This window comes from Oryzias latipes, chromosome 6 (genome assembly GCF_002234675.1).
Source record: "Oryzias latipes chromosome 6, ASM223467v1".
Classification (NCBI taxonomy): domain Eukaryota; kingdom Metazoa; phylum Chordata; class Actinopteri; order Beloniformes; family Adrianichthyidae; genus Oryzias; species Oryzias latipes.
In genome coordinates this window covers 5150084-5177811 of record NC_019864.2, presented here as the reverse complement: position 1 = coordinate 5177811, position 27728 = coordinate 5150084, and the positions used below count along the sequence as shown (strand labels likewise).

General features: G+C 43.1%; 1 protein-coding gene across 1 annotated transcript in view; it reads left to right on the top strand.

The window, feature by feature from the left end:
• Window positions 1–25627, top strand: part of LOC101166454 (capping protein, Arp2/3 and myosin-I linker protein 2) — an 80779-nt gene extending 55152 nt beyond the window's left edge. The window contains exons 33-41 of the mRNA XM_023955527.1: window positions 3314–4121; window positions 5071–5175; window positions 14198–14234; window positions 14627–14695; window positions 15670–15884; window positions 22811–22937; window positions 23054–23143; window positions 23300–23395; window positions 23466–25627. Of these exons, the coding sequence (XP_023811295.1) occupies window positions 3314–4121; window positions 5071–5175; window positions 14198–14234; window positions 14627–14695; window positions 15670–15884; window positions 22811–22937; window positions 23054–23143; window positions 23300–23395; window positions 23466–23914 (1996 nt within the window). The 3' untranslated portion in view covers window positions 23915–25627. The remainder of the gene's footprint in view (window positions 1–3313; window positions 4122–5070; window positions 5176–14197; window positions 14235–14626; window positions 14696–15669; window positions 15885–22810; window positions 22938–23053; window positions 23144–23299; window positions 23396–23465) is intronic.
• Window positions 25628–27728: the final 2101 nt, after the last annotated feature.

The following is a 27728-nucleotide window of genomic DNA, read 5'->3' as shown; positions in this document are numbered from 1 at the left end:
GGGCTGCCGGAGCCTATCCCGGTCACTATGTAACAAATGCTAGCAAAAATTAAGCTAAAATAGCAGCTAAGCATAATCTCAACTCTGGAAAGGTGGAGCAAAAAACTTTCTATTCAGATGAGCCGATGAGATGGGAGGGCTGCTTACTTCACCAATCTCATTTCCAAAAGCAGAGGTAATCCTAAGGTGCTATTCAACACCATTCCACCTGCCGTTCCCATCCATTCAAATGATGACTGTGATAAGTTTTGATCATTTTTTATTGAAAAAGTCAGATCTGTGAGAAGCTCTCTGTGTCAGACAGCTGGTTCTGGTTCTGGTCCTAGTCCACCTTGGCCTGTGATTTTAGACACGTTCTCAACTGTCTTTCTCCCTGAGCTAGCCAGATTAGTTGGCACAATGAAGTCATCCTCTTGCTCTCTCGACGTGCTTCCTACATCTCTGCTCAAATATGTCTTCCAGTCCATGGGTCCCTGTTTCCTGTCAATAATTAACTCATCCTTGCTGTCTGTTCAAGTTCCTGAGCACTTTAAGAAAGCTGTTGTCCTTCCTTTCCTTAAAAACCTAGACTTGACCCCTCCCTCTTGAGCAGTTATTCATTTCCACCAGTAACCTTCCATTCATGTCCAAAATTTTAGAAAAAGTTGTTGCTAACCAACTTACAACTACTCTGGACAGTCATGGCATTTTCTATCAGTTTCAGTCAGGTTTTGGCAGAGCTCACTCCACTGAAACAGCCCTTCTCAGAGTCACTAATGACATCCTGATGCAGATTGATGCAGGAAAATGCTCTGTGCTACTGTTACTGGACTTGACTGCAGCCATTGACACTGTTGACCATTACGTCTTATTGGACAAGCTAGAAAACTGGGTCAGGGTCTCCGGTTCCGCTTGAAACTGATTCTCCGCATATCTGACTGGTAGATCTGATGTTCTTTGATTTTCAAAGTTTAAGTCCTCTTCTGCATCCCTCACTTCTGGTGTCCCACAAGGCTCAGTTTTGGGACCTTTATTGTTCATTTGATATCTGCTGCCTTTGCAGCATATTTTAAGCTCTTTTAATGATATTTCTCATCATTTTTATGCTGATGATATTCAGCTATATGTGTCTTTTAAACCGCAGGATGTTTTTAAAATCCAGATTTTACGCAGGTGTCTGGATTCAGTCTGGTTTTAACATCCAGAGCTCTTAATAACCAGGCATGTTGAAAGGTGCTATACAAATAAAGTTTATTATTAGTTTATTATTATTATGAGCCAGTGATGCATCACTAGACATGAGCAAAGCCAGTGACAGTTAGCCCGTGGAGGGTGCTACAGTTGCCAGTCACTAACTGTTTCTAAGAAAAAATACTTAAAAAATAAATTCTTCATCAGCAATTTAAATCTTCCATGTTTTGAGTTGAGGAAACTGCTGTCTATAATAAATACACTACTCAAAAAATAAAGGGAACACCTAAACAACTTAATGTTACTCAGGTCAATTACAAGTCTGTGTCATCAAACCTAATTAGGAAGCAACACTGACTGACAATCAATGTCTCATGTTTTTGTCCGAGTGGAACAGTCAACATGTGGAAAGAATAGCTGATCAGCAAGACACCTCCAATGAAGGAGTGGGTCTGCAAGTGGTGACCACAGACAACTTCTCTGTGCTTATGCTTTCTGGCTGATGTTTTGGTGACTTTGGTGAATTGTCACTCCAGTAGGACCATGAGACGGAGTCTACAATCCACACAAGTGGCCCAGGTGGTGCAACTCATCTAGAACGACACATCAAACCGAGCTATGGCAAGAAGGTTTGCCGTGTCTGTCAGCATAGTGACTGGAGGAGACAGGCCAGTTTATCAGGAGATGTGGAGAAGGCCGTAGGAGGGCAATAGTTCTGCATCAGGACCACTACCTCCTTCTGTGTACAGGAGGAGAAGCACTACCAGAGCCCTGTAAAATCACCTCCAGCAGGCCACAAATGTGCACATGTCTGCTCACACTGTTAGAAACAGACTCCATGAGGTGATATGAGGACCAGACGTCCACAGGTGGAAGTTCTGCATAAAGCCCAACACTGTACAATTTGTAAAAAAAAATTATTCTACCTTTTTATTTTGGACAAGTGAAAACAAGTATAATATAACAAAATAAGACAAAAATTATATAAAACAATAAAATTATATAAAACAAGAAAAGACAAAATTATATAAACACAAGTCCAAAAGGGAGCGAGAAGAAGAAAAATCTTATAAACTTTCACCCCCTTTACCTTAAGTCCTTACTTTCCCAACTAAACCCAGTACTCCCACCATCAAAGTCCAGTGCCCTACCCTACCTCATTTCCAAAAAACATGCAAATGAATAACAAAACGTATTCTCAAAGTATACAGATTTACAAATACAATACATATTTGATAGAGAACACCACAATTGGCAAATTTGGAGAATTCTCAAATACAGTCATTGGTGATCCTTTAGTAAAATATAAATTTATGCATTTTCTGTTGGTAAATATACTTTATTCAATATGACATCACAATGTTTGAACTCACAATGACACCCATGACAAGCGTTTCTTTGCTTTTATTCTTTCTATGAACAACAACAGTTAAGCAGAAAGCTGTCGCAGATGCCAAACAGCTCTACATTTTCTTTGAACAGTGTCTATTCCACATGTGTCAAACTCAAGGCCTCACGAGAGCATAAAAGTTTTTAATTTCTTAAAATAAAAAATAAAAATTGGTGTGTAGTTATTCATATTTAGGGGGAATTGGACTTGAAATCTTGGATTGGGCAACTATACTTTAGGACTTAAACACTGACCATATAACCTAACCTGACAGAATCATATTTAATAGGATTTATGCTAAAGTAACAAGAAAACATATGTTTTCTATTTGTCACTTTAAAAAGTTATAGTAAATAAATAGAGTAATTTAACAATAAGGAGTTGTTTACTTGTTTAGTTACATGTATAAGTTATATCTGGCCCTTCGAGGACAGCCACTAAAGTGATGTGGCCCTCGGTGAAAATGACTTTGACACCCCTGGTCTATTCGGTTGCCATCGACCTGAAGAGGCACTTTAAACAATGTTGGAGCAGGTTTGTGATGTTTGAAGAGAACAACAAGAACTGTGTTGTCAGCGCACAGATACAGACACTTCCTGGGCTTTGGTGGAAGCGAGCGTTTAAACGAGGGGGGGTGTTTGTTTCTGTGTACCCCTGCATGAACTCTCCTCATTTCCTGAGCATGTGACCTGTAGTTGTAGTACTGAGTGTTTCTTTTTGTTTGTTGCTCTTTCTGCTGTTTCCCTGCTGCAGAAAAGGCCGATGGGAGGAGTCAAACCCTGCCCAAGCCTCTCCCTCCGAGTCAAGCCTCACCTTCTCTGCCTCCCCCCCATTTTCCTCCTCATCTGACGTCATCCCCACATCTACTGTAACCGCTGTCACCTGTCCTCCTGTCATATCTCCAGACACACCCCTTACCTCTCCTGACGCTCCTCCCCCTGCAACCTCCTCACCTTGCCCCACCTCTGTCACCACCTCCACCACCCCCACCTCGGTACCCACAAAAAATATCAAGAAAAAGTTTGGGGATTTCTTCGCCTTCAAGAGGCCTCGAGCCAACCGAGCTGCAAAGGCGAGCGGGGGAGAGGGAGGAGCTGAGGGGGTGAAGGTCAAAAGAACCTCCATTGCAGACCTTATTCGACCCCTCCGAGAGGCCAAGGAGAGGGACAAGGACAGGGGGGCAAGGTCAGTAGAGGATGCTAACCTTTGTAATGATGCCATCATCACAGAAGGAATCGGCGCCGGCAGTGCAGGCGGTGCGGGGGGAGTGACAGCACCTGCAGAGACTTTACCCACGACCATGCCTCCAAGGAAGACCACGCCCTCCCCTGTCACCATCACCACAAGCCCTGACATCCCCTCCACTACACTCCCTGGCCTGGACAAAGAGGGAGCTGCTGTGCTGAGCCTCCCTCCGCCTGAGGAGGAGGTGCAGGCAGGGAGGAAGCTGTCCGGAGAGAGGAGGCTGAGAGTGGCCAAGAGACTGCGAGAAGGCAAGAGCCAAAGCCTCATTCTGCTGACGGGGTCAGAGCCGGAGGACAAGGACAACACGGCCAGCAAGGTCAGGGAAGCAGTACACACACATGTACACACAAGCACATGCACACATACACATGCAGGCAAACACACCCAAACAGCAGTGAGCTGAGGTTTGAAATGACACACAATGATGAACAAAACTACCTAAAGCCAGGTCCGTTCATCAATTAACCATTTGGGAGCTCGTTAGATGGCCAAACATGACGAATAAACATTCTTACAGTCTTGTTCCAAAGCTGCGCCTTGACCTCCTCTCTTTGACAAATGTAGAAAAAGAATTTTGTCAAATTTATAATTTAGATGTAAATTGAGCTTAAGGGGGGTGTTTTCTTTCAGCATTTCTTGTTTTATTTCCTTTGGAATGCATTAAATAGTGAAAACATTATATTTGATGTGTTATTTTGTACTTTAATCTTTAGATATATTTGGTAAATGGTGTATACTTATATAGTGCTTTTCTACCTATAAGGCCCAAAGGTCTTTACAGTCACACACATTCACCCAGTCACCCACACGTTCACACACACACACACATTCACACACTGGTGGCGGCTCTGCTGCCAAGTGCTGGCACCAGCCTACCACCAGAGGCAAGGTGGGGTTCAGTGTCTTGCCCAAGGACACTTTGAGACATGGGTGTGCAAGGCGGGAATTGAACCTGCAATTTTACAATCATGGGTCGACCGGCCTACCGCTGCCCCACAGCCCCCCCTATTTACATGTATAAATAATCCTTCTCGATTATGTCCATACATTGTTTAAAGTATAGAAGTGTCTTCTGACGACTATCTTAGAATTCTGGAGTCAGGATAGAAAAACGTCTATTTTAGAATTGAACATCCAGTAAATATCTTCTCCACATGCAGCTGAAGTGGACAAAGAGGATGTTAGATGCCAGGACGAAGGACCAAACGGTATCCTCTGTTCATTTTCCAATCTTTCCCGTCAAATAAATGCTGATCATCTTACAGAAACATGCGTCTGACACCACGGCCAGCTTTGAGCAGAGGCTCCAGGTGATGCTGCAGCGGATTGGAGTGACCAAAACCCCCCCAGCAGACACCAAGATGTGCCAGGTGGGTCAGCTTTGTGCGTCTGAGCAGGTCACATGGTCTTCATAGGGTTGGTTTCTTTAAAGGTGTGTGCCACCTTCAAATGAAAAGTTCATTAGGCATGTCTTGACTAAACCCTTTGGGCATGTTTTCAGTTCAAACAGCATCCTTCCTTATCTGCTAAGGACACAGTGTGTTTTAAAACCTCTTCATCCTAGTTTGGGCAATAAAACATAGGAGAACTATTGCTGAAAAGGTCAAAAGGTCATCTGTAAACTGCAGCTTGAGTTAACATTGAAAAACCCATGTCACCAATGATCAAAGGACAGTTTCTTTAACCCTTGTGCCATTGGGACACCAGTCAGATATGTGCCATGACCCATTGGGAGTTGGGTCATCTAGACCCACTAGGCAGTGCTCTGAACCTTTTTTCTTCAATGATTTGTGATCTTCACTGGTTTCCATGGATTACATGAAATCTTTCCACCTTTATCCACCTTTATCATGGTAGGGAGAACACGTCAATGTAAGGGTGGGGTCATCTAAGATAGCACAAGGGTTAACAGTGTCTCGTGTTGCCTCATTTAGTAACCATACTCGTACAGCAGCACGTTCTCTCAGCAGTGAATGCAACACCACTGACAACCTGAAGGGTTCAGTGTTCAGCACCTCTGTTTGGCATCTCCCAAAAAGCAGCAGTTTTGCAGGACAATCTGCATTTTACAAGAATCATCATGCTGAAAAAATCTGACACATAATGGATTGTTTGCACCACAATGCATTTGGCCGCCGCTGGATGGCGTAAGAGGGGCTGTAGGGACCTGCTCTGCCTGACTGTGATGGTTTGTGATCAGAGGGCCACCGTTAGGAGTCCAGACTTGGGAGGGGCTGAGTGGGACTGTGTAGTTTTTGTACAGATAATACTGGAACATTCTTAACAAAAGGTCAGTCATTTTCTTTTAATCTGGTCTCATCATTTGAGGCCACATCCACTCTTTCTATCTGACATGGTCATCTGCTCAACTCTCTCTTCCAACGCTGCAGTTACAAAATTTAGCCACATGCATACAGGAATATCTGGACCCCCACCAATCAGCGATGGACTCATGTCTTGATCTCTCTGATTGGTTTACACCAGAAATCAGCAGCCTGCGGCTCTCTGCGGTTCTTTAACATAACTATCGTGGCGCCGACCAGAGTCTATAAGACAGTACATGTTGAATGAGAGGTGAATCAAAGCCTCATCATGCAGAACCTCTCCGGGTCGTCTGTCCACCAGCGCTTGTGTTTTTGGGAGCGGGTCAGAACCAGGCGAGCTGCTGGTCATGGAGCGAGTCAGAACCAGGCGAGCTGTTGGTCATGGAGCGAGTCAGAACCAGGCGAACTGCTCGTCCCTGAAGCAGGTCAGAACCAGGCGAGCTGCTGGTCCCTGAAGCCGGTCAGAACCAGGTGAGCTGCTGGTCATGGAGCGAGTCAGAACCAGGCGAGCTGCTGGTCATGGAGCGAGTCAGAACCAGGCGAACTGCTGGTCATGGAGCGAGTCAGAACCAGGCGAACTGCTCGTCCCTGAAGCAGGTCAGAACCAGGCAAGCTGCTGGTCCCTGAAGCCGGTCAGAACCAGGTGAGCTGCTGGTCATGGAGCGGGTCAGAACCAGGTGAGCTGCTGGTCATGGAGCGGGTCAGAACCTAGCGAGCTGCTGGTCATGAAGCGGGTTCCCTCTGCTGATGACTACAGTCAGCAGTAAACAGGAAAGATTCATATCAATAATTTGAATAAACAGATTAAAACCTAACGGGCTGAGAATTGAGATTCAATCAAATCTAAATGTAGACATTTTCTAAGTAAAGTTCTGTGTGATCATCGACCTGCCTCACCGCCACGACTCCAGCCGGCGTGTAATCCCAACAATGTTCTGACCCAGGTAGGACTAGGATGGAGAACTTTAAGAAAATGGACGTTCCTGAAAAAACAGTGCATTTAATGACACCTGAACAGATTTGTTTGCTTTCAACGACTTTACCAGAAGGATTCATATGTAACCAGGAATTAACAAACAACAAAGTCTCAAATGTGGCGAGACATCCCAGAATAAACACGCCGTTTTTCCAAAAACCTCCTGATCCAGATGAGAAAAACAGTTGAAGCTGATTAACTGCTGGTTCATTACAACATAATTGCTGGTTTTGTGGCCTCTAATGAAATAGTTCTCATCTGAACCCAATAAATGACAGAGGATCCAAAAAAAGACCATCTACTCTAGAACTTTAAAAACCAGTGATGCCGTTGATAAAGACTGTTGCTGCTCCGTCTTTTCATTTCTGTGGGAAACTGATCCAAATGGCTCTTTGAGAGGGAAAGGCTGCAGACCCCTGGTCTATACTAAAAAACAGAGCTTGATGTGTGTTTGTTGGCTTTGACAGTTGCAGAGATCTTGTTTCATGCCTTTAAAGGCTGGGAGTTCTGCCATGACCTCAGATTTCAATTGACTCCCACCATTAACAATCAAGTTGCTGTATTATCCAATGAGGTTCCTCTTGATCAGTGACTTTGACTAAGAGCAGTGAACGTGACCTTTTAGTCGGGTTTGAAGCAATTATCAGTTTTGAGTCTTGTGACCCATGCTAGGCAGGAGAAGGGGGACAGTGGGGGTTTCTGCCACACCGAAGGGGGGTGGATGTAGCTTTACTGTTAACATTATCAATACAGTTTCTGATGGACATTTGTATGAATGCAAAAAACACTAGTATTTCCAACCTTCAATGTACCCTGGTCTGTCTCTTCTCAGATTACTACAAACAGAAGTGCAGACTAGAGGGCTGCATTGGGATCGGGTCCCGCCGGGTCCCGCGGGACCCAACCCAAATCTCGCGGGATTGGGCGGTTTGGATTGTGCTGCGGGCGGGAGCGGGCGGCAAAAAATAAACCCCGCGGGATCAGTGCTGGCATGAATATCTCATGAATATATATAAGCGAACTTCGTTAGGCTGTGCAGCTGTTGGTTTCTTATGTACTGAAGCTCCGTGAAGGCACCAGGTAGAGACGCCCAATGGCCTCTGTCATGTAACCTGATGTTGGGGGTGCGCCCCGCCCCTTCTCTTACTAAGAGCGCGCTTCAGGCCGTCTGTCTGCGCGCGCACACACGGACACTTTTAACCGAACAGGAATGTGAAAATATATTTAATATTTAAGTTGTACATTACCCAAGAGGAATGCATCAAAAGATGAGGCTGGAGGAGGGACATGAATCTCTTTGATAATATCAATAAAAATACATGTTTTTTTCCTGCGGGACGGGGGACGATACAAAATCAATGCATCTCTATTACTGTGCGGGACTAAATTCTCTGAGTTTTGCGGGTGCGGGCGGGAGTGGACATACATAATGCGGGAGCGGGCGGGAGTGTAACGCATACGTTGCGGGAGCGGGCGGGATTGGTCAAAAATTCAACGGGCGCGGGCGGGAGCGGGATGAAGAAAATAGTCCCGCGCAGGGCTCTAGTGCAGACTCTTCCTTTTTCCTTCAGCTGCTCCCTTAGGGGTTACCACAGCAAATGTCCTGGACCGGTGCAGCCATCAGTTGGGTGTTCTCTGTACCTCAGGAACCCCTGGCTGGGCCTTGGTGTCTGTCAGCCTGAATGACGCCTACAGCTCCATTCTTAGCTCACTTCACATCTGTGTCATCAATAATAAAAATGTGAAACTTTTAATTACCAGCTGAGAACTGGGCACCGTCTCTCGTGTGATGCTGTGCAGTAATTATGCAGTCACATGACTGCAAAGGAAGCGGTTCAGAGGAAAGTCCTTTGTAGCACAGATTTGTTGCTTCAGAGCTTCTCTGACTGTGAGTCTCTAAATCAGATCGTGTTTCCAAAAAGGTTTTTGCAACAGACCTTTGGCCAAAATAACAACAAAAAGTAGAACAAGGAAGGAATTGATTTGAAGATTTGTGGTCAGATTGTGAAGTGAAGGTGTCAGAAGACATTTGAGTCCCAACATTGGACTAGTGAACATGACCCAAGTTTGCAATGAAGAACATTTTTCTAAAACTCAGAGAACTATTATTAGGAAAGCAGCAGCAGTTGAAAATAACACAGTGAACAAACACTCCACTGACAGAAAAAGAAGACAGTGATCTGGTGTCCTGAAAACCACCATGTCACTTGAACCTCTTGACCCTTTTGCTGTCTTAGATGACCCCACCCTTACATTGACGTGTTCTCCCTACCATGACAAAGGTGGATAAAGGTGGAAAGATTTCATGTAATCCATGGACACCAGTGAAGATCACAAATCATTGAAGAAAAAAGGTTCAGAGCACTGTCTAGTGGGTCTAGATGACCCAACTCCCAATGTTAAAGTGCCTAGGATAGCACAAGGGTTAACAGGGTTTGTGTCAGGGGGTGTAGTTGAGGACGGGCTGCTCTTTCGGATGACTTGGTGCCTGATTGATCTAAGAAAAAAGGTCCTGTGACGGTGGTCCCTACATTTTTGCTCCAGGAAGAAGCATCTCACATCTGAACTGCGAGAGTCCAGAGGGGTGCACCATGAAAGACATCTCTGTGTGGTTCGGAATGAACCATCTCCAAACTAAAAACCAAGTTCCACATATTAGGGCATGTCAGAGACACACCACAAGATTCCGTAACAGTGATTATCTGTCAGCATACACTCACGCATTCATGTATGCACACACTCACAGTCTGGAAGTGATTCTCTAAGGTTATACCATGGTCCGGTTGAATACTCGATTCTGATTGGCTGCTGGGTATGCGTTAAAACCTGATAACCGCACGGTGAAAAAAGAAGTTCCGGTCGGCTAGCTTAAATGATTTGTATCACTGCGCCGGCTTCTGTAAAACAACCTTTTGCTTCATCATCTGGGCAAAAACAAGCGGTAAGCGATTAACTTTCCCTCTGAATTGATGTTTATTCAACCCATCGGGACGATCAGCATATATATATCGCCGAATCTTGACTGCAGCGGTGGTGCTGCGCGACGCGGACTATATGTTACGTGATGCGGCGCATCGCGCCGCATCACGTAACATATAGTCCGCTGTTTATGAGAAAAGTGATCCAAATCGAAAAAAAAAACAAGAATTAAGGACTAAAACCTGGTTAATATGTATTGCTTTTGTAAGTGACCATGGTATAAGCGGGTTAATGGCCTTCGAAGTGTGCAGTTACTACTTTTTAACGCACTTCGCGGAAGCAACCGTCCTCCGCGAACACGGCGTGCGTTAAAAAGTAGTAACCGCACACTTCGTCGGCCATTAACCCTTACTTAAGCACTTGCCCACACAGAGTGGGTTTATCAGGAACTACCTCCAGTATTTCAGAGGGGAGGAGAGGTTCTGACCTTTTGCTCCATTTAACTCTTGTGGGATTGGCTCAGGGGGGTGAGCAAGATATGACGGGGAAGGAGTCAGGCTTTTGTGCTTGTGTAGTTTGTTTAGACTCTGCTAAAGTTCATTTTTGCATCATAAAGGAATTGGAAATTACGAAATGAATACTTTCTTCAAGCCTCAGTCATTACATTAGTCAAACACCAAACAAGAGTCAAGAAACAAAATATTCAGTTTTCCAGAAATTTGACAAATTCTCCGAAGACTTTTCTCACAACTGCAAGTTCCTTACAGATGTGTAACATTTGCGAGAGAAACGAATCGGCTTTCTAACAACTGACTGCCAAGGTGCTTCATTACAACAAAAAAGGATTCACCAAACAGAATGATCTTACTTTCTATGTTGTGTTCAAAGCTGCATCAGATTTCTCTGCACTGCCCAAAAAATCCCCTGCAGTGTATTTATTCCTTTTAGAAAGTGAAAGACCCACTCCAATGAAAATTGTCTTTTTAACGTGTTCTTGTAGCATTTTTGTCATGATAGAGGACACGTGTAAAGAAAATTAAGAATAAAACTGCTTTACGAGTATTTCTTTATACAAATTTTGGTGAATCAGTAGCAGTTAAAAAAAATCCAGTTGGAAACAGCCTGTAGTTGCTATGGACAAACTACAACCGTGAGGCTACAAGCTCCCTGCTCTGCTCCATTCTGATCATCCACTGTCAGACCAACAGATCCATGAACGTCTGTGTTTTCCTGTCTGAGCTGGAATCTGGATCAGAACTGGACGGAGGGATAGATCTGAAATTGCTGAACATTTTTGTTGTAGCAGTAATGTTAGGTTGGGGGGTGAGGGGCTGTAAGCTAGTGGTAGAGAGTGTAAACACAGGGATGATGGGAACAACTCAGAGGTGAATTTCTGATGAACTGCAGAAACTATGTCCTAGAACAGTGTCTCCAACCTATTTCAGGCCACAAACTGAACAGGGCCGGAGTTTGCGTTTAGCATTTTTTTTAGCTTCCAGTTTCTGATTTCTGAAGAATTTATTAAATTAAAACGATACTTCAAGAAATTTCATTTTAAAAAATCCCAAAAACATTAGTAGATTTTTTTTTACAAATGACAAAGATTCAGTGAAACAAAGATGCTCATAAGTAGAATTTGTTTCTGATTTGTAAATAATTCAATAAAAGCAACATTACAGTTTTATTCCATAGAATCCCATTATAAAACTGAGAACCCAACCCAGTCTCAGATCATCTTTCAGAGCAAAAAGATTGATCATCTTTTGTTTTTACATAAATCCTGATTCATTGCGGGTTTTTTTTTAACACAGGAACATTTTCTGTGCTCAGGTTTCTTTAGAGATGGCTGCCTAAATGACCCTCGCTGTTAGAAAATTCATAAATGTCTCTTTTACAAGTTCACACAAATCAGAACCAACTTTATTTGATTGAATCTTCGTCCTTTGTCAATTTTTTGCTGCTGGTTTAAACTAAGACTTTGTGATGAAGATGAAGATGTCGAACTGGATGCTAAGAACCGGATGCTAACTTTGGGTGTGACTGACTTTTAGTGTGATGGATAAAAAAAGCAAAATAAAATGACACAACCGTGTTAAAACTGGTGTTATCTAAATAGAATAATAAACACATTATATATTATATTATTATCTCCATGTGTGAAACATTCAATCGCTGCAGCTTCTGGTCCATTAGAACAATTAATCCGTTTTTGGAGGAAAACTCCTGGTTTGGTCTGTAAACTGCAGCTTAAGGTTTCTTTGAGGATGAAGCTCGTCTTCAGGTTCCTCTCTGACTCTTTCCAAATACATGTTATTGTTAGGTTTATTAGCTTTTTAGCTTTGAGTTACTAGCTTAGCGGTCCGAGCAGCTGCTTCAAGTCACGTGACGCGTCAAGACAGACGGAGGTGGGGAACAGAATGCAGTAATTTTATAAACTTCTGTCAGTATCAGATAATAGACTAAACAGAAATAATAAAAGTTAGAGTATGCATTTGTTTTTTGTCTGTGGCCCGGTACCAAGTGGTCCACGGACCGGTACCGGTCTGCAGCCACAGGGTTGTGGACCACTGTCCTAGGAAACGACACAAGTTTCAGAATTGAAATACCGTTGGAAACGCATTAAAATTAGATCAAAGGATGATCAAAGTGGAACTTGTGTTTGTGTTGAATGTTCCTCAAACGTCATGTAAGGCATTGCAGTTCTGACACAGTGATGCTGTAGCATTCAGAATGATTTGAAATAACAAGACCCTAAAACTACAGTTTGGAGGCAATGCAATAGAGCACATTATTAATCCTTTCATGTCTTTACCAAAGTGTGCATGATGAAATGTGCATGCTACCTCAAACATCTGAAGTCTCCCAGGATCAGATTTCTCCTTTAACCCTTGTGCTATCCTAGGCACTTTAACATTGGGAGTTGGGTCATCTAGATCAGTGTTTTTCAACCTTTATCGAGCCACGGCACACTTTAACCTTGACAAAAATCCCGTGGCACACCAGCATCCCCCCCCCCCCAAAAAAAAGCAGAAATTCATGGTCTGTATTGATAGACAGCCCCCCCCCCCCCCCCCCCCGTCGAAATCTCACGTGGATTTTTGTGATTATTGTGGCAAAAAAAGCAGGAAGTTGCGGATGTTTTTTTCTAAGAGATGAAATGAAAGTTAAATTAGAAAATTTAGAAACTGTTTGTTTGTTGTGGTTTCAAGACGTTTCACAAGGTCGACTCATTATGCGCTGTCCCTTTAAGCCAATGCATCATGGGAGATGTAGTGTGAAAACAGCAGGAAAAGGGCAGAAAGACTCGCGTCTCTGAGCCTCATTGTTTTGTTCACTTGTTCCACGGTCTGACACCGGACTCTGTGGAAAACTACACCGCTAAAGACGAGCTTTAGCTGCTATTTTTGTTGGAACTGAGAGATTTTATCAGCAGAATTAAGAACAACCAAGTTAAGACTTTAAACACTTCTGATTGGTCAGACTGATGACATGTTATTAAGCCTTCAAGAATGATTGGCGGAGACAGTTAAAGGGGCGGGACATTTCCGCAAACTGCTATAGCTGCAGCTAAATCGCGGTACCGTCATAATTATCAAAATGTCTTTAATAGAATCAAATAAACACAAAGAAAAAGTAATTTTAAGATCTTTTATATTCCTAAATACTCAGTGTTTTATCAGGGCCTGTTTGGATGAACAAAGAGCTGATCTCCAGGAGATGGAAAATGTTGTTAGTGCAGTTAATGAGGGCAATTTCCCACGGCACACTTGACCATCTCCCACGGCACACTGGTTGAAAAACACTGATCTAGACCCACTAGACAGTGCTCTGAACCTTTTTTCTTCAATGATTTGTGATCTTCACTGGTGTCCATGGATTACATGAAATCTTTCCACCTTTATCCACCTTTGTCATGGTAGGGAGAAGACGCTAATGTAAGGGTGGGGTCATCTAAGATAGCACAAGGGATACAATCCAACATCTTCTGAATTCAAAGTAACTGTTTGTGCTGCAAGTTAGCACATTAGCAAACATGAAACATCCAAAAGTGTCCGTTTTAGGCCCCTGAACAAAGTCCACCAGAAGTTCAAACATGAGAGAATCTGAGTAGCCTGAGATCCGTCCTATCTGTCCTGCTTTTGGTGTAATGATGCTGGACTGATTCTGTTTCAGAACAAAGAGGAAGAGCTCAGGAAGGCCAACTCTGAAGGTAAGCAGCTTCCATGAATGCACATTCTGGAGGAGCTCCAACATTATGATGTGAAGTGATTTATGCATCATCCTGAACCCAGAGTTCATGAAAACTAAAGGAAAACTTTGAGATGAAAAACTCCTGATAGACCAAACAACAGGCGGTTATTTCTTTTTAATATTATAGTGGGAATTGTCAGAAAATGTTTTCTTGAGCTTTTCTAAAACTCTTTTCCCTGCGGCTCAGTGCAGCCTCCACAGATGCAGGTCTGGGAGGAGGAGCATCTTCCTCTTCTCAGTCCTGATGGTCTTCATCATTATTAACTGTTTGAAAGCCTCATGTGGAGTCCTCCACTGAGAATAACTCCAGAGATGGAACTGTTCAAGCTTCGTGCTTGCCTCTGTTTCCAGGTGCCATCCTGGACAAACCAAGCCCCGCCCCCGCCTGCACCAAGCCCAGAACCATGTCCACGTCATCAGGTAGCAGAGGTTTCCCACATTTCTGAGCATGAACAGATCCCTGTTTGTCCTGAGCTGGAATTTTGGAAGCTTTGAAGCTTCAGCTTTTAGTTAGAAAGATCTTCACAGATTCAGACGTCAAGAACTCTTCTGTAGCAGAGTTCTTGACGTTGAAGTTCTGAAGATATTGTCATCAAACTTTTTAGTAGGATAATAAGTTTATGATAAGTCAGTTGGTGACAGTAGCTTCAGAGATATTGCGCACCCTTGTTATGATTCATATCTCTATTAAAATGTGATATACACAATAAAATAAAGATGGACTTTCTCTCAAAATATTGATTTAAACGTTAATCGGATGAGTTCTTGAGGCGGGAAGTCGGGATCTGTGAAGATCTTTGTAACTTTACCAAACTCACTTAGCTTAGCCTCCCTTGCTTCACTCATGCATCCACTAAACAACTTCCAGGTGACTGTGAAAATAAAAATACAATCCATTATTTGTTTTTCCTGGAAATTAATAACTCAAGAAAGCAGTCTTTTTGTTTTTTTCATTGTTGGTTTTAGTTTGAAAATCGATGAAGGAACGATAAACAGATTTATATGATTGGCTGAAAGCGAACACGCCTGATTGGCCGATGAACCTGAATGACAGAGTCATTAGCCAATGATGACATTTGCTGACCTGGCAGGTTAGAAGAGTCTCAATATTGACCACAGGCATTTCTCTCATAGATACAGAGATTCACAAATGAGAGGCAATGCATGAATGCACATTCTGTCAGTAGTGTTCCTAAAAGTTATGTTTGTGGAACACTTTGTATGCATTTGTGAATTTATACTACATGTTGGCATAAATACATATTTGTGAATCAGAGCGTGTGTATATGTGAAACAGTTTGTGAGTATTTGTGATTATGGGGATTGACTGAACTCCACACAGGAGTCTGTCAGAATCCTCATCACATTTTGATGCAGCCTCTTTGTCTGTCTAGCTGACCCCAGACTTCCCCCGAGGCCAGTCCAGCCTCTGCACCCAAAACCTTCTCTCCCTGAGCGCCCTGTGGGCCTTCCCCCTCCCAGACCTGCAGTGGCAGTGAAGCCTGCATTTGCCACCCCTGCTACTTCTGCAGGAAAGCTGACCCCACCCCCATTAGCTCCTCCTACAACGCCGCCACGGCTAATCAGGCAAGACGAGTCTGAACCACAGGTAACACAATACACAACAAACACACAGGTAACACGATACACAACAAACACACAGGTAACACAATACACAACAAACACACAGGTAACACAATACACAACAAACACACAGGTAACACAATACACAACAAACACACAGGTAACACAATACACAACAAACACACAGGTAACACGATACACAACTAACACACAGGTAACACAATACACAACAAACACACAGGTAACACAATACACAAAAAACACACAGGTAACAAAATACACAACAAACACACAGGTAACACAATACACAACAAACACAAAGGTAACACAATACACAACAAACACACAGGTAACACAATACACAAAAAACACACAGGTAACACAATACACAACAAACACACAGGTACACAGGTAATGCAATACACAACAAACACACAGGTCACACGATACACAACAAACACACAGGTCACACAATACACAACAAACACACAGGTAACAGGATACACAACAAACACACAGGTACATAGGTAACACAATACACAACAAACACACAGGTAACACAATACACAACAAACACACAGGTACACAGGTAACACAATACACAACAAACACACAGGTAACACAATACACAACAAACACACAGGTAACACGATACACAACTAACACACAGGTAACACAATACACAACAAACACACAGGTAACACAATACACAAAAAACACACAGGTAACACAATACACAACAAACACACAGGTAACACAATACACAACAAACACAAAGGTAACACAATACACAACAAACACACAGGTAACACAATACACAAAAAACACACAGGTAACACAATACACAACAAACACACAGGTACACAGGTAATGCAATACACAACAAACACACAGGTCACACGATACACAACAAACACACAGGTCACACAATACACAACAAACACACAGGTAACAGGATACACAACAAACACACAGGTACATAGGTAACACAATACACAACAAACACACAGGTAACACAATACACAACAAACACACAGGTACACAGGTAACACAATACACAACAAACACACAGGTAACACAATACACAACAAACACACAGGTAACACGATACACAACTAACACACAGGTAACACAATACACAACAAACACACAGGTAACACAATACACAAAAAACACACAGGTAACACAATACACAACAAACACACAGGTAACACAATACACAACAAACACAAAGGTAACACAATACACAACAAACACACAGGTAACACAATACACAAAAAACACACAGGTAACACAATACACAACAAACACACAGGTACACAGGTAATGCAATACACAACAAACACACAGGTCACACGATACACAACAAACACACAGGTCACACAATACACAACAAACACACAGGTAACAGGATACACAACAAACACACAGGTACATAGGTAACACAATACGCAACAAACACACAGGTAACACAATACACAACAAACACACAGGTACACAGGTAACACAATACACAACAAACACACAGGTAACACAATACACAACAAACACACAGGTAACACAATACACAACAAACACACAAGTAACACAATACACAACAAACACACAGGTAACAGGATACACAACAAACACACAGGTACACAGGTAACACAATACACAACAAACACACAGGTAACACAATACACAACAAACACACAGGTAACACAATACACAACAAACACAACAGGTAACACAATACACAACAAACACACAGGTAACACAATACACAACAAACACACAGGTACACAGGTTATGCAATACACAACAAACACACAGGTCACACGATACACAACAAACACACAGGTCACACAATACACAACAAACACACAGGTAACAGGATACACAACAAACACACAGGTACATAGGTAACACAATACGCAACAAACACACAGGTAACACAATACACAACAAACACACAGGTACACAGGTAACACAATACACAACAAACACACAGGTAACACAATACACAACAAACACACAAGTAACACAATACACAACAAACACACAGGTAACAGGATACACAACAAACACACAGGTACACAGGTAACACAATACACAACAAACACACAGGTAACACAATACACAACAAACACACAGGTAACACAATACACAACAAACACACAGGTAACACAATACACAACAAACACACAGGTAACACAATACACAACAAACACACAGTTAACACAATACACAACAAACACACAAGTAACACAATACACAACAAACACACAGGTAACACATTAAACAACAAACACACAGGTAACACAATACACAACAAACACACAGGTAACACAATATACAACAAACACACAGGTAACACAATACACAACACAACAAACACACAGGTAACACAATACACAAAAAACACACAGGTAACACAATACACAACAAACACACAGGTAACACAATACACAACAAACACAAAGGTAACACAATACACAACAAACACACAGGTAACACAATACACAAAAAACACACAGGTAACACAATACACAACAAACACACAGGTACACAGGTAATGCAATACACAACAAACACACAGGTCACACGATACACAACAAACACACAGGTCACACAATACACAACAAACACACAGGTAACAGGATACACAACAAACACACAGGTACATAGGTAACACAATACGCAACAAACACACAGGTAACACAATACACAACAAACACACAGGTAACACAATACACAAAAAACACACAGGTAACACGATACACAACAAACACACAGGTAACACAATACACAACAAACACACAGGTAACACAATACACAAAAAACACACAGGTAGCACAATACACAACAAACACACAGGTAACACAATACACAACAAACACAAAGGTAACACAATACACAACAAACACACAGGTAACACAATACACAACAAACACACAGGTACACAGGTAATGCAATACACAACAAACACACAGGTCACACAATACGCAACAAACACACAGGTAACACAATACACAATAAACACACAGGTAACACAATACACAACAAACACACAGGTAACACAATACACAACAAACACACAGGTAACACAATACACAACAAACACACAAGTAACACAATACACAACAAACACACAGGTAACAAAATACACAAAAAACACACAGGTAACACAATACACAATAAACACACAGGTAGCACAATACACAACAAACACACAGGTAACACAATACACAATAAACACACAGGTAACACAATACACAACAAACACACAGGTACACAGGTAATGCAATACACAACAAACACACAGGTCACACGATACACAACAAACACACAGGTCACACAATACACAACAAACATACAAGTAACAGAATACACAACAAACACACAGGTACACAGGTAACACAATACACAATAAACACACAGGTAGCACAATACACAACAAACACACAGGTAACACAATACACAATAAACACACAGGTAACACAATAGACGAAAAACACACAGGTACACAGGTAATGCAATACCCAACAAACACACAGGTCATACGATACACAACAAACACACAGGTCACACAATACACAACAAACACACAGGTAACAGGATATACAACAAACACACAGGTAACACAATTCACAGTAAACACACAGGGGGGTATTCCAGGAAGCATGTTTAAACTACCATGACTTTAACCCTGAACTCTGGCTGAAATCCGCCTGAACTTGTTTACTCTGGGTATGTCGGTTCCAAAAGACCGGAAATGAGTTGGCGTAATTACGCTCGACTTGGTAACCCTGGGCTAATGCACGTGCACAGAAGGTACATAAAGACATTCTCAATGGATCGCCGATTTCCGGAGTCACCACGGAAACATGTGGTGAAAAAAAGAGACCGCTATACTTCAGTGAGACGGAGTCTGAGATTAATGACGGGGTATGAAGATCATACGTCCATCAAAAAAGTAACACGGCTGCATCATCAAAAGGAAGAGTTTCTGCTTGGAGAAAAAGAACGGACAAAGTAAACGCACGAGTTTCTATCTTATTTCTATTTTCATGTGATGGATATATATATATGTATATATATATATATATATCCATATATATATATATATATATATACTTATCCAATTTTGCCAACTTAAATTAATTACTTCTATTGGTAACAAATAATTGAGTTAAATTTATTCAACCTAATTTTTTACGTCTATAAAACTCAATAGTTGTTAATACAACTCAAATTTACATATTTATTTAACTAAATGTCATATTACTCCAATTCAAGTAATCTTTTTTCCATCGTAATGAATTATAATTCTTGAACTCTCATATGTCTAAGTTTGAGCCGGCAGATATACTCATTTTTCTAACAATAAAAAGAACAAAACAGTATGTGCTTATTGCGTTCATTCATTTATGGATTTTCCAACATTGTCAATATAAATTGGGATTGTAGGGGTGCTATATAAACTCATCATCCTCTCCCTCCCTCTCACTCATGGTGCAGAGACTTGAGCAAAGTAGGACAAAATAACTCAGCAAAACATGGTAAAACACAGTAAAACAGCTAAACAACTAAACACATTTGGTCAAAAACCCACACTTAAACCCAAATCCATCCAGACAGGCAAAGGGAATGGTATCCCACAATCCCTTGCGGTGCCGATCTAACAGCAGCACCAAAGTTACACCTACTTAATTGAATTAATTTGAATGAAAGTAAAATAACTGTCTGTGTTATTATTAAACTGACTTAACAAAAAAAAAAAAATTAATTATCTTAACTGAAGCAAATAATTAAGTTAGATCAAAGTAAAAAGTTTATTTTTCCAACATCTATATGTGGTCTTATCACCCTCTCATGGTGGAAAAAGTATTATCTGAGCTTCTTCATCCACTAAATCATCTTCAAATGGACACGCCATGCTGCTTCACCTCTCTGTAAACAAACTAACCTTCAACTAAACCTGCTCCAGACCAGGTTATGTTCAGAGCATGAGTTGCTATGGCAACTTGACATACCCTGAAACATACCTCCATTTCTGGAACTGAAAGCTGAGGTTATCAACTTCCTTAGCCTCAAACTTACCATGGGAGCTAGCATAACCTGCTTTCTGGAATACGCCCCTGGTAACACAACAGACACGACAAACTCACACATGCGCAGGTAACACACCAACACAACAAATACAGACATGCATAGGTAACACAACAAACACAGGCATGCACAAGTAACACACCAACACAAGAAACACACACGTACACAGCTAACACACCAACACGACAAACACAGACATGCAAAGGTAACACAACAAACTCGCACATGCACAGGTAACACACCAACACAACAAACACAGACATGCACAGGTAACACAACAAACTCACACATACATAGGTAACACACCAACACAACAAACACAGAGATGCACAGGTAACACACCAACATGTAACATGTAACAAACAAATGTAACAAACACTCAAAATTTTTGTACCAAATATCACACATGCACAAACAGCAAACACGCACAGATGTTTAGCAAACAAACAAATGCACAGGTAACAAACCAAAACCATGATGTAACAGACACACAATTGCCTAGCAAACATGTACATGTATCACACATGGACATGGAGTTAGAAAACATGCACAAAGGTAACAACAAAATACAAGTAACAACTGCACACATGTGTAACAACCTCATAGATACAATTAGTCAGGAGTGTAAATATTATACGACTTAATCGATTACTATTCCAACTATGGGGAGCCTGTTCAGGTCATGTTTACAACACTCATTTGTGTTTGGGCGTCCTCCTCCTGGGCGGGGGTGGCTGGCCCTTGCCTTGCTCTCTACTGGACCAACCGTGGGCCTGGGTTGGTGGCTGCCTGGAGCATGGGTCGGGTCTGCCTTGGGGGGCCCTGGTCCGTGCCTGGCTTCGGGGTGGGGGGAGACCCAGAAATCCTGGGTGGTGGTGGGGCGCTCGTCGTGGGCCGGGGGTGCTCTCCTAGGGCGAAGCAAGACGTTGGGCCCTCCCAGCATTGTGGTGGTAACACACATGCAGACAAACACACTAACAGGTAACACACACACACTAACAGGTAACACACACACCCCAAAAGGTAATACACACCAATAGGTAACACACACACCAACAGGTAACACACACAGAGGAACAGGTAACACACACACACCAACAGGTCACACACAGCAACAGGTAACACACTAACAAGTTACACAAACACACCAACACGTAACACACACACACCAACAGGTAACACACACACACGAACAGGTAAGACACACACACCAACAGGTAACACACACACACCAACAGGTAACACACTCACAGACACACACACCAACAGGTAACACATGCACACACAGCAACAGGTAACACACTAACAAGTAACACACACACACCAACACGTAACACACACACACCAACACGTAACACACACACACCAACATGTAACACAAACACACCAACAGGTAACACAAACACACCAACAGGTAACACAAACACACCAACAGGTAACACAAACACACCAACAGGTAACACACACACCAACAGGTAACATACACACACCAACAGGTAACACACACCAACAGGTAACACACACACACCAACATGTAACACACACACACCAACAGGTAACATAAACACACCTGCAGGTAACACAAACACACCAACAGGTAACACACACACACAGTAACAGGTAACACACACACACCAACAGGTAACACACACACCAACAGGTAACACAAACACACCAACAGGTTACACATACACACCAACAGGTTACACACACACACACACACATCAAAATCATCTGGATCTTGTGTTTAGTTCTGGATTCAGCTTCTGTCAGGAAGATCCTTCCTTAACCTGAAAGTGTTTTTTATCATATCATTGTTTGAGTGTCATCAGCTCGCCTTCATCTTCATCCCTACAGAATGGGAACCAGGAGAGTTCAGCCTCCTCCACATCCCCCAGGAAAGACCTGCTATGTCCAGTTCCTGCTCCACGGAGGGGGCTCAGCGCACAGGATCGCTCTGACAAAACCCACTCGCAGACTGATGGTGTGACCCTATAGGAGACAGTTACTCATGAACACTGCTCTGTTGTGTAACATGAGTCACAAACACATGTACTCAGAATAACCGTGGCACAGATGTAACTCTGACTTTTCTTTCAGAAAGCCTTGCTAAGCCATGTCCGCACCTGAAGCCCATCCCTCAGCGCAGAGCTGTGTCCGTGCATGAGGACGCTCTGGCCATGACCCAAGGTGAGGCTTAGCGGGAAGATGAGAAAAACACATTCTAAGACTGTTGTTCAGAAAATGTCTGTCAAGGTTTCTGCAGGTCAACAGTGACTTCATGTCTGTTCTTATGAGCTTTCATGATTTGATTTATGATTTACGAACTCTACTTGTGTCTTTCAGAGCTAAAGTCCGTTTTACAGAGATCACCAATCGGTTTCCATGGCGATAAGTGGGATCTTCCCTCCTTCAGTGAAGATGAAGCACAAAGACCCCACGGTGAGAGGAGAACCTGTCTGTCTGTTCTTTCATTTCCTGAAACCTCATCTGTCTGTCTTCATCCTCACAGCTGATGGAAGGAAGGAGGAGCTGCATCTAGAGAGTAAAGGAACGGGCAGTGTGGACACTGCAGCTGTCACTAAACAGCCCCCACCTGGAAAGGATTCAGTGGCCCCCCCGTCTGCAGCTCAGGCTCAGCGTGAACCTTCAGGGCTTCAGAAGGTTCTGAGCGGCTCAGAGAGCTCTGCAGAAACCCCACTGTCCCCAGGAAGGCCGGCCTCAGCCGCCACCGCCCAGAAGGATGGCCCCAGCCCAACCTCACCCCCCCAAATCTCAGACAGACCTCTAGTCTCCCCACCATCCAAAGAAACTGCCCCCAGCATACCCCCGTCAAAAACACCCCACCTGAGCCCCAAACACCAGGAGAATGGATCCTGCACAGCGCTCCCCCCTGCAGGTCTGCGACACAGCACACAGGATCGGCACGAGCACAGAACTGACCCCGCCTCATCTGATTGATGGACCGAGGACTCAGGGGGGGGGGCTGCTGACTTCATCGACTCTATGAGCTAAAGCACAGATGCACACACATGCAGGAGGAGTCGCACTAGACGGGCTGTTCTTCACAAGAGGCCGCTGATGGTTCCATTCTGTGATCCAACACAGCTGCTGAGGGGTTCAGAGCCCCCCCCTCGTGTTAAAAACACCTCACTGCAACAGAGACAAACCAGCAAATAACATCATGCTGTAAAGACAGACCTTCAGGAAAACAGGAAGTGCCCGTTCAGCACGTTTAGACTTTATACTAAGCACTTAAAAACCCTACTTCAGGGGGATCCTTCCCAACCAAGACAGGACAAATGTCACCTTCTGTATGGGGGGGGGGCATCCTCACTCAGACCTGGACCATAAAGACTGGGCAGGGAGAACCGGCGTGCTGTTGCCCATAACGACTGGAGCCTGTCAGAGTCTGACTGCAGTTTCATGCAGGAAGCTGATCTGCATCTGCAAACACATGCCTCTGCACACATTCATGCTATTGTACAGAATAGACTATATTGACAGTTTCTTCAGGACAGACTCAGTTTTATCACCAAAAGTTATCGTACATTTACACCCAAACAATGAACTCAAAAGCGCACTTTTCTATATTTTCACCAAACTGGTTCCTGACGTCCCTGATCAGCAGAGCACGTGTTGAAAGTGAGACATTTGGATGGGAGTTTACGTTCGACTGGAGGCGGTGTGTCTCAGAAGGTGCACAGCAGCCTGTCTGACATCAGCTGGAACCCCATGCCAACCCCCCCAATGTAAAGTGTAGTGAAGTGTGTAGGTCTTATACAAGACTTCTAAATGCTGCAAAACCCAGAACAGTCATGTTGTGTCATGGACCGGATGTAATATCATTCATTTGTGATTACAACGTTTACCTTAAAAGTAGAGTAATTTAGGTGTGACCTCAATCTTAGGCCTCAACTTTTGGTCTTTCTATTCTAGTAATTTTCAGTAACCTCGAGAGCTACTTTCTCTGCAGCTGGAGGATCTGACACCCTCAGGTGTTCTCTTCAGCTGTCAGAGGAAGAGATGAGGAAACGCCTCCCTGTTTCTGCTTTGGTGCCGTCAGGCTTCACCAGCATCTCTACATCCCACCACCGACATCTACCTTTAACTTTACAAATGCATGCAAACTCACTGAGACAGACCTGTTTTACTGGAAAACAACAGGAGGGGGAATTTTCTAAAAACTGTGGGGGGAAAAAGAAAAAGAAGGCTTCTACATGTTTTAATACCTTCTGATCAGGTTGAGGGGCAGGATATTCAGTCATGTTGAGTCTGAAGCAGGAAAAATAACGTTTCATCAAATACAGCAACAACAGCAGTAACTGGATAACATTGACAGATTCATGTGAACAAGTAAAAGTTTAATACCATTACAGTAAATGACAATATCATCTGCATAAAGATGAAGAAAGAAAGAGATACAGCACTGACTGTAGTGGGCCCTGAGACTGGCTCTTGTGGTACATCTGTTCAGATAGTTGGAAACATTAGGGAGAATGACACTGCTCAAATTCTTTACAATATTTGGAAATATAGGACACAAAGACAGGTAACATTTCACAGAGTCTGTCCTGTAACCCTTGTGCTATCCTAGGCACTTTAACATTGGGAGTTGGGTCATCTAGACCCACTTGACAGTGCTCTGAACCTTTTTTCTTCAATGATTTGTGATCTTCACTGGAACGAGGAACGAGAGGGATCAAGGTAGAAGTGTTAGGTTACAGGGGGCTGAGGTGAAGAAGGTGCAGGAGTTTAAGTACTTGGGGTCAACAGTTCAGTGTGATGGGGAGTGTGGAAAAGAGGTGAAGAGGCGAGTGCAGGCAGGTTGGAGCGGGTGGAGGAAAGTGTCAGGAGTGTTGTGTGACAGAAGAGTGCCAGCAAGACTCAAAGGAAAGGTGTACAAGACAGTGGTGAGACCAGCTCTGCTCTATGGGTTAGAGACGGTAGCAGTGAGACAGAGACAAGAGGCTGAGATGGAGGTAGCGGAGATGAAGATGTTGAGGTTCTCCTTAGGAGTGACCAGGTTAGACAGGATAAGGAACGAGTACATCAGAGGGACGGCTCATGTTGCCTGTGTTAGCGACAAAGTCAGAGAAGCCAGACTGAGATGGTTTGGACACGTTCAGAGGAGGGATAGTGGATATATTGGTAGAAGGATGTTGGAGATGGAGCTGCCTGGCAGGAGGGCAAGAGGACGGCCAAAGAGGAGATATATGGATGTCTTAACAGAGGACATGAAGTTGGCTAATGTTAGGGTAGAAGATGTCCATGATAGAGTGAGGTGGAAAAGGATGATTCGCTGTGGCGACCCCTGATGGGAAAAGCCGAAAGAGAAAGAAGATTTGTGATCTTCACTGGTGTCCATGGATTACATGAAATCTTTCCACCTTTATCCACCTTTGTCATGGTAGGGAGAACACGTCAATGTAAGGGTGGGGTCATCTAAGATAGCACAAGGGGTAAAACAATACTTTTTCAACGGAGGAAACATTTCACTTGTTCTGTAGTTTTATTTACAGGAAGTAAAAGTAAGCATGTTTTTAAAATGTTTTTTCTAAAAACAAATTCTTTTCTCCAAGTAAAATATTTTCGGTTAAGTGATTGAGACTTTTGTCACGTGTTGGTAGAATATCGGACTAAAATTAGACAAACTAGTGAAATGTCTCACTTTCAACTTTGAACTTTGCTTCAATGTTCTGATATTCATACTTTATCATTGATAATCTTTATTTTCTCATCCAGCACTTTACATTTTATGAGAGGAGATCGCCAAACACCTAGACTTTGTCATTTATATCCTCTGTTTTTGAATGCAAACCTTCATTGTTGGTGCAGAAAGCTCATGGCTGCCTGGAGGTTCTTCATCAGGGCTGAGCAGAGTTCCCACGAAGCTTTCTGCAGCTGCCTTTGCTCACATTCTGATCCTCTGACGATCTTCTCACAGGAGCCACAAACTCCAGCTGAGGGCATAAACGAGGGACGATTAAGACACTTCCCAGCATGCCGTGGCTCCTGCAACAGTCCCATCATGCCGTTGGTGTGAGAGCGGTCTCAGGTTTTCCTTTTGTCTAAACTCTGATCTGTTGTGCAGCTGTTTCTGCACCGACGCTCTGCATGTTTGTGTTTTCCAAGCTGATTCAGGTTCATTTGCCCTTTAGGCAAACATGGGTGTCTTCATATCAAACTAGCACCAATGCTCACCACTGTAAGGGTCCATTTCTCCTGGGGGGGCGGGGCTGTCTGTAAGCTCCTCTCCTTGGCTGTGTTCCTATTAGCACACCTAAAGGTGAGCATGTGACCCGGGAACAGCTTTCCAGCTGGAAATGCTGCAGTCCCCCTGTGGGATGAGTCTGCTGCGGGGGCGCCGCACAAGCTTCCTGGGGGGCCGTCACCATGGCATGGAGCATGTGCATCTTCAGCAGAAGCTCCTCTCCAGGGACGTCAGCCCCGATTCGATGCTGCTGCGACAACAATGACAGAGGCGTTTTGCAGAATGCAGTCAGCGGCATGAGCCTCCCTCTCATCCTGGAGGAGGCCGGATTTTCTACTCGTCTTTTTTTTTCGCCTTGCACGCACAGAATATATGAAAAATGACATAAATCAAAGTAAAATGAAGTATGAACACAGAGTACATCTGTACCTATACTTGTTCAAATAATTAAAAGTTTATGGAGTTGTCTCATTGACATTTTTTCACCATAAAGGATGTTTTCTGGTCGATGTCTGTTAAGACTGTCACAAATGACTTGAAGATCCTCCTCCAGCTTCCAGC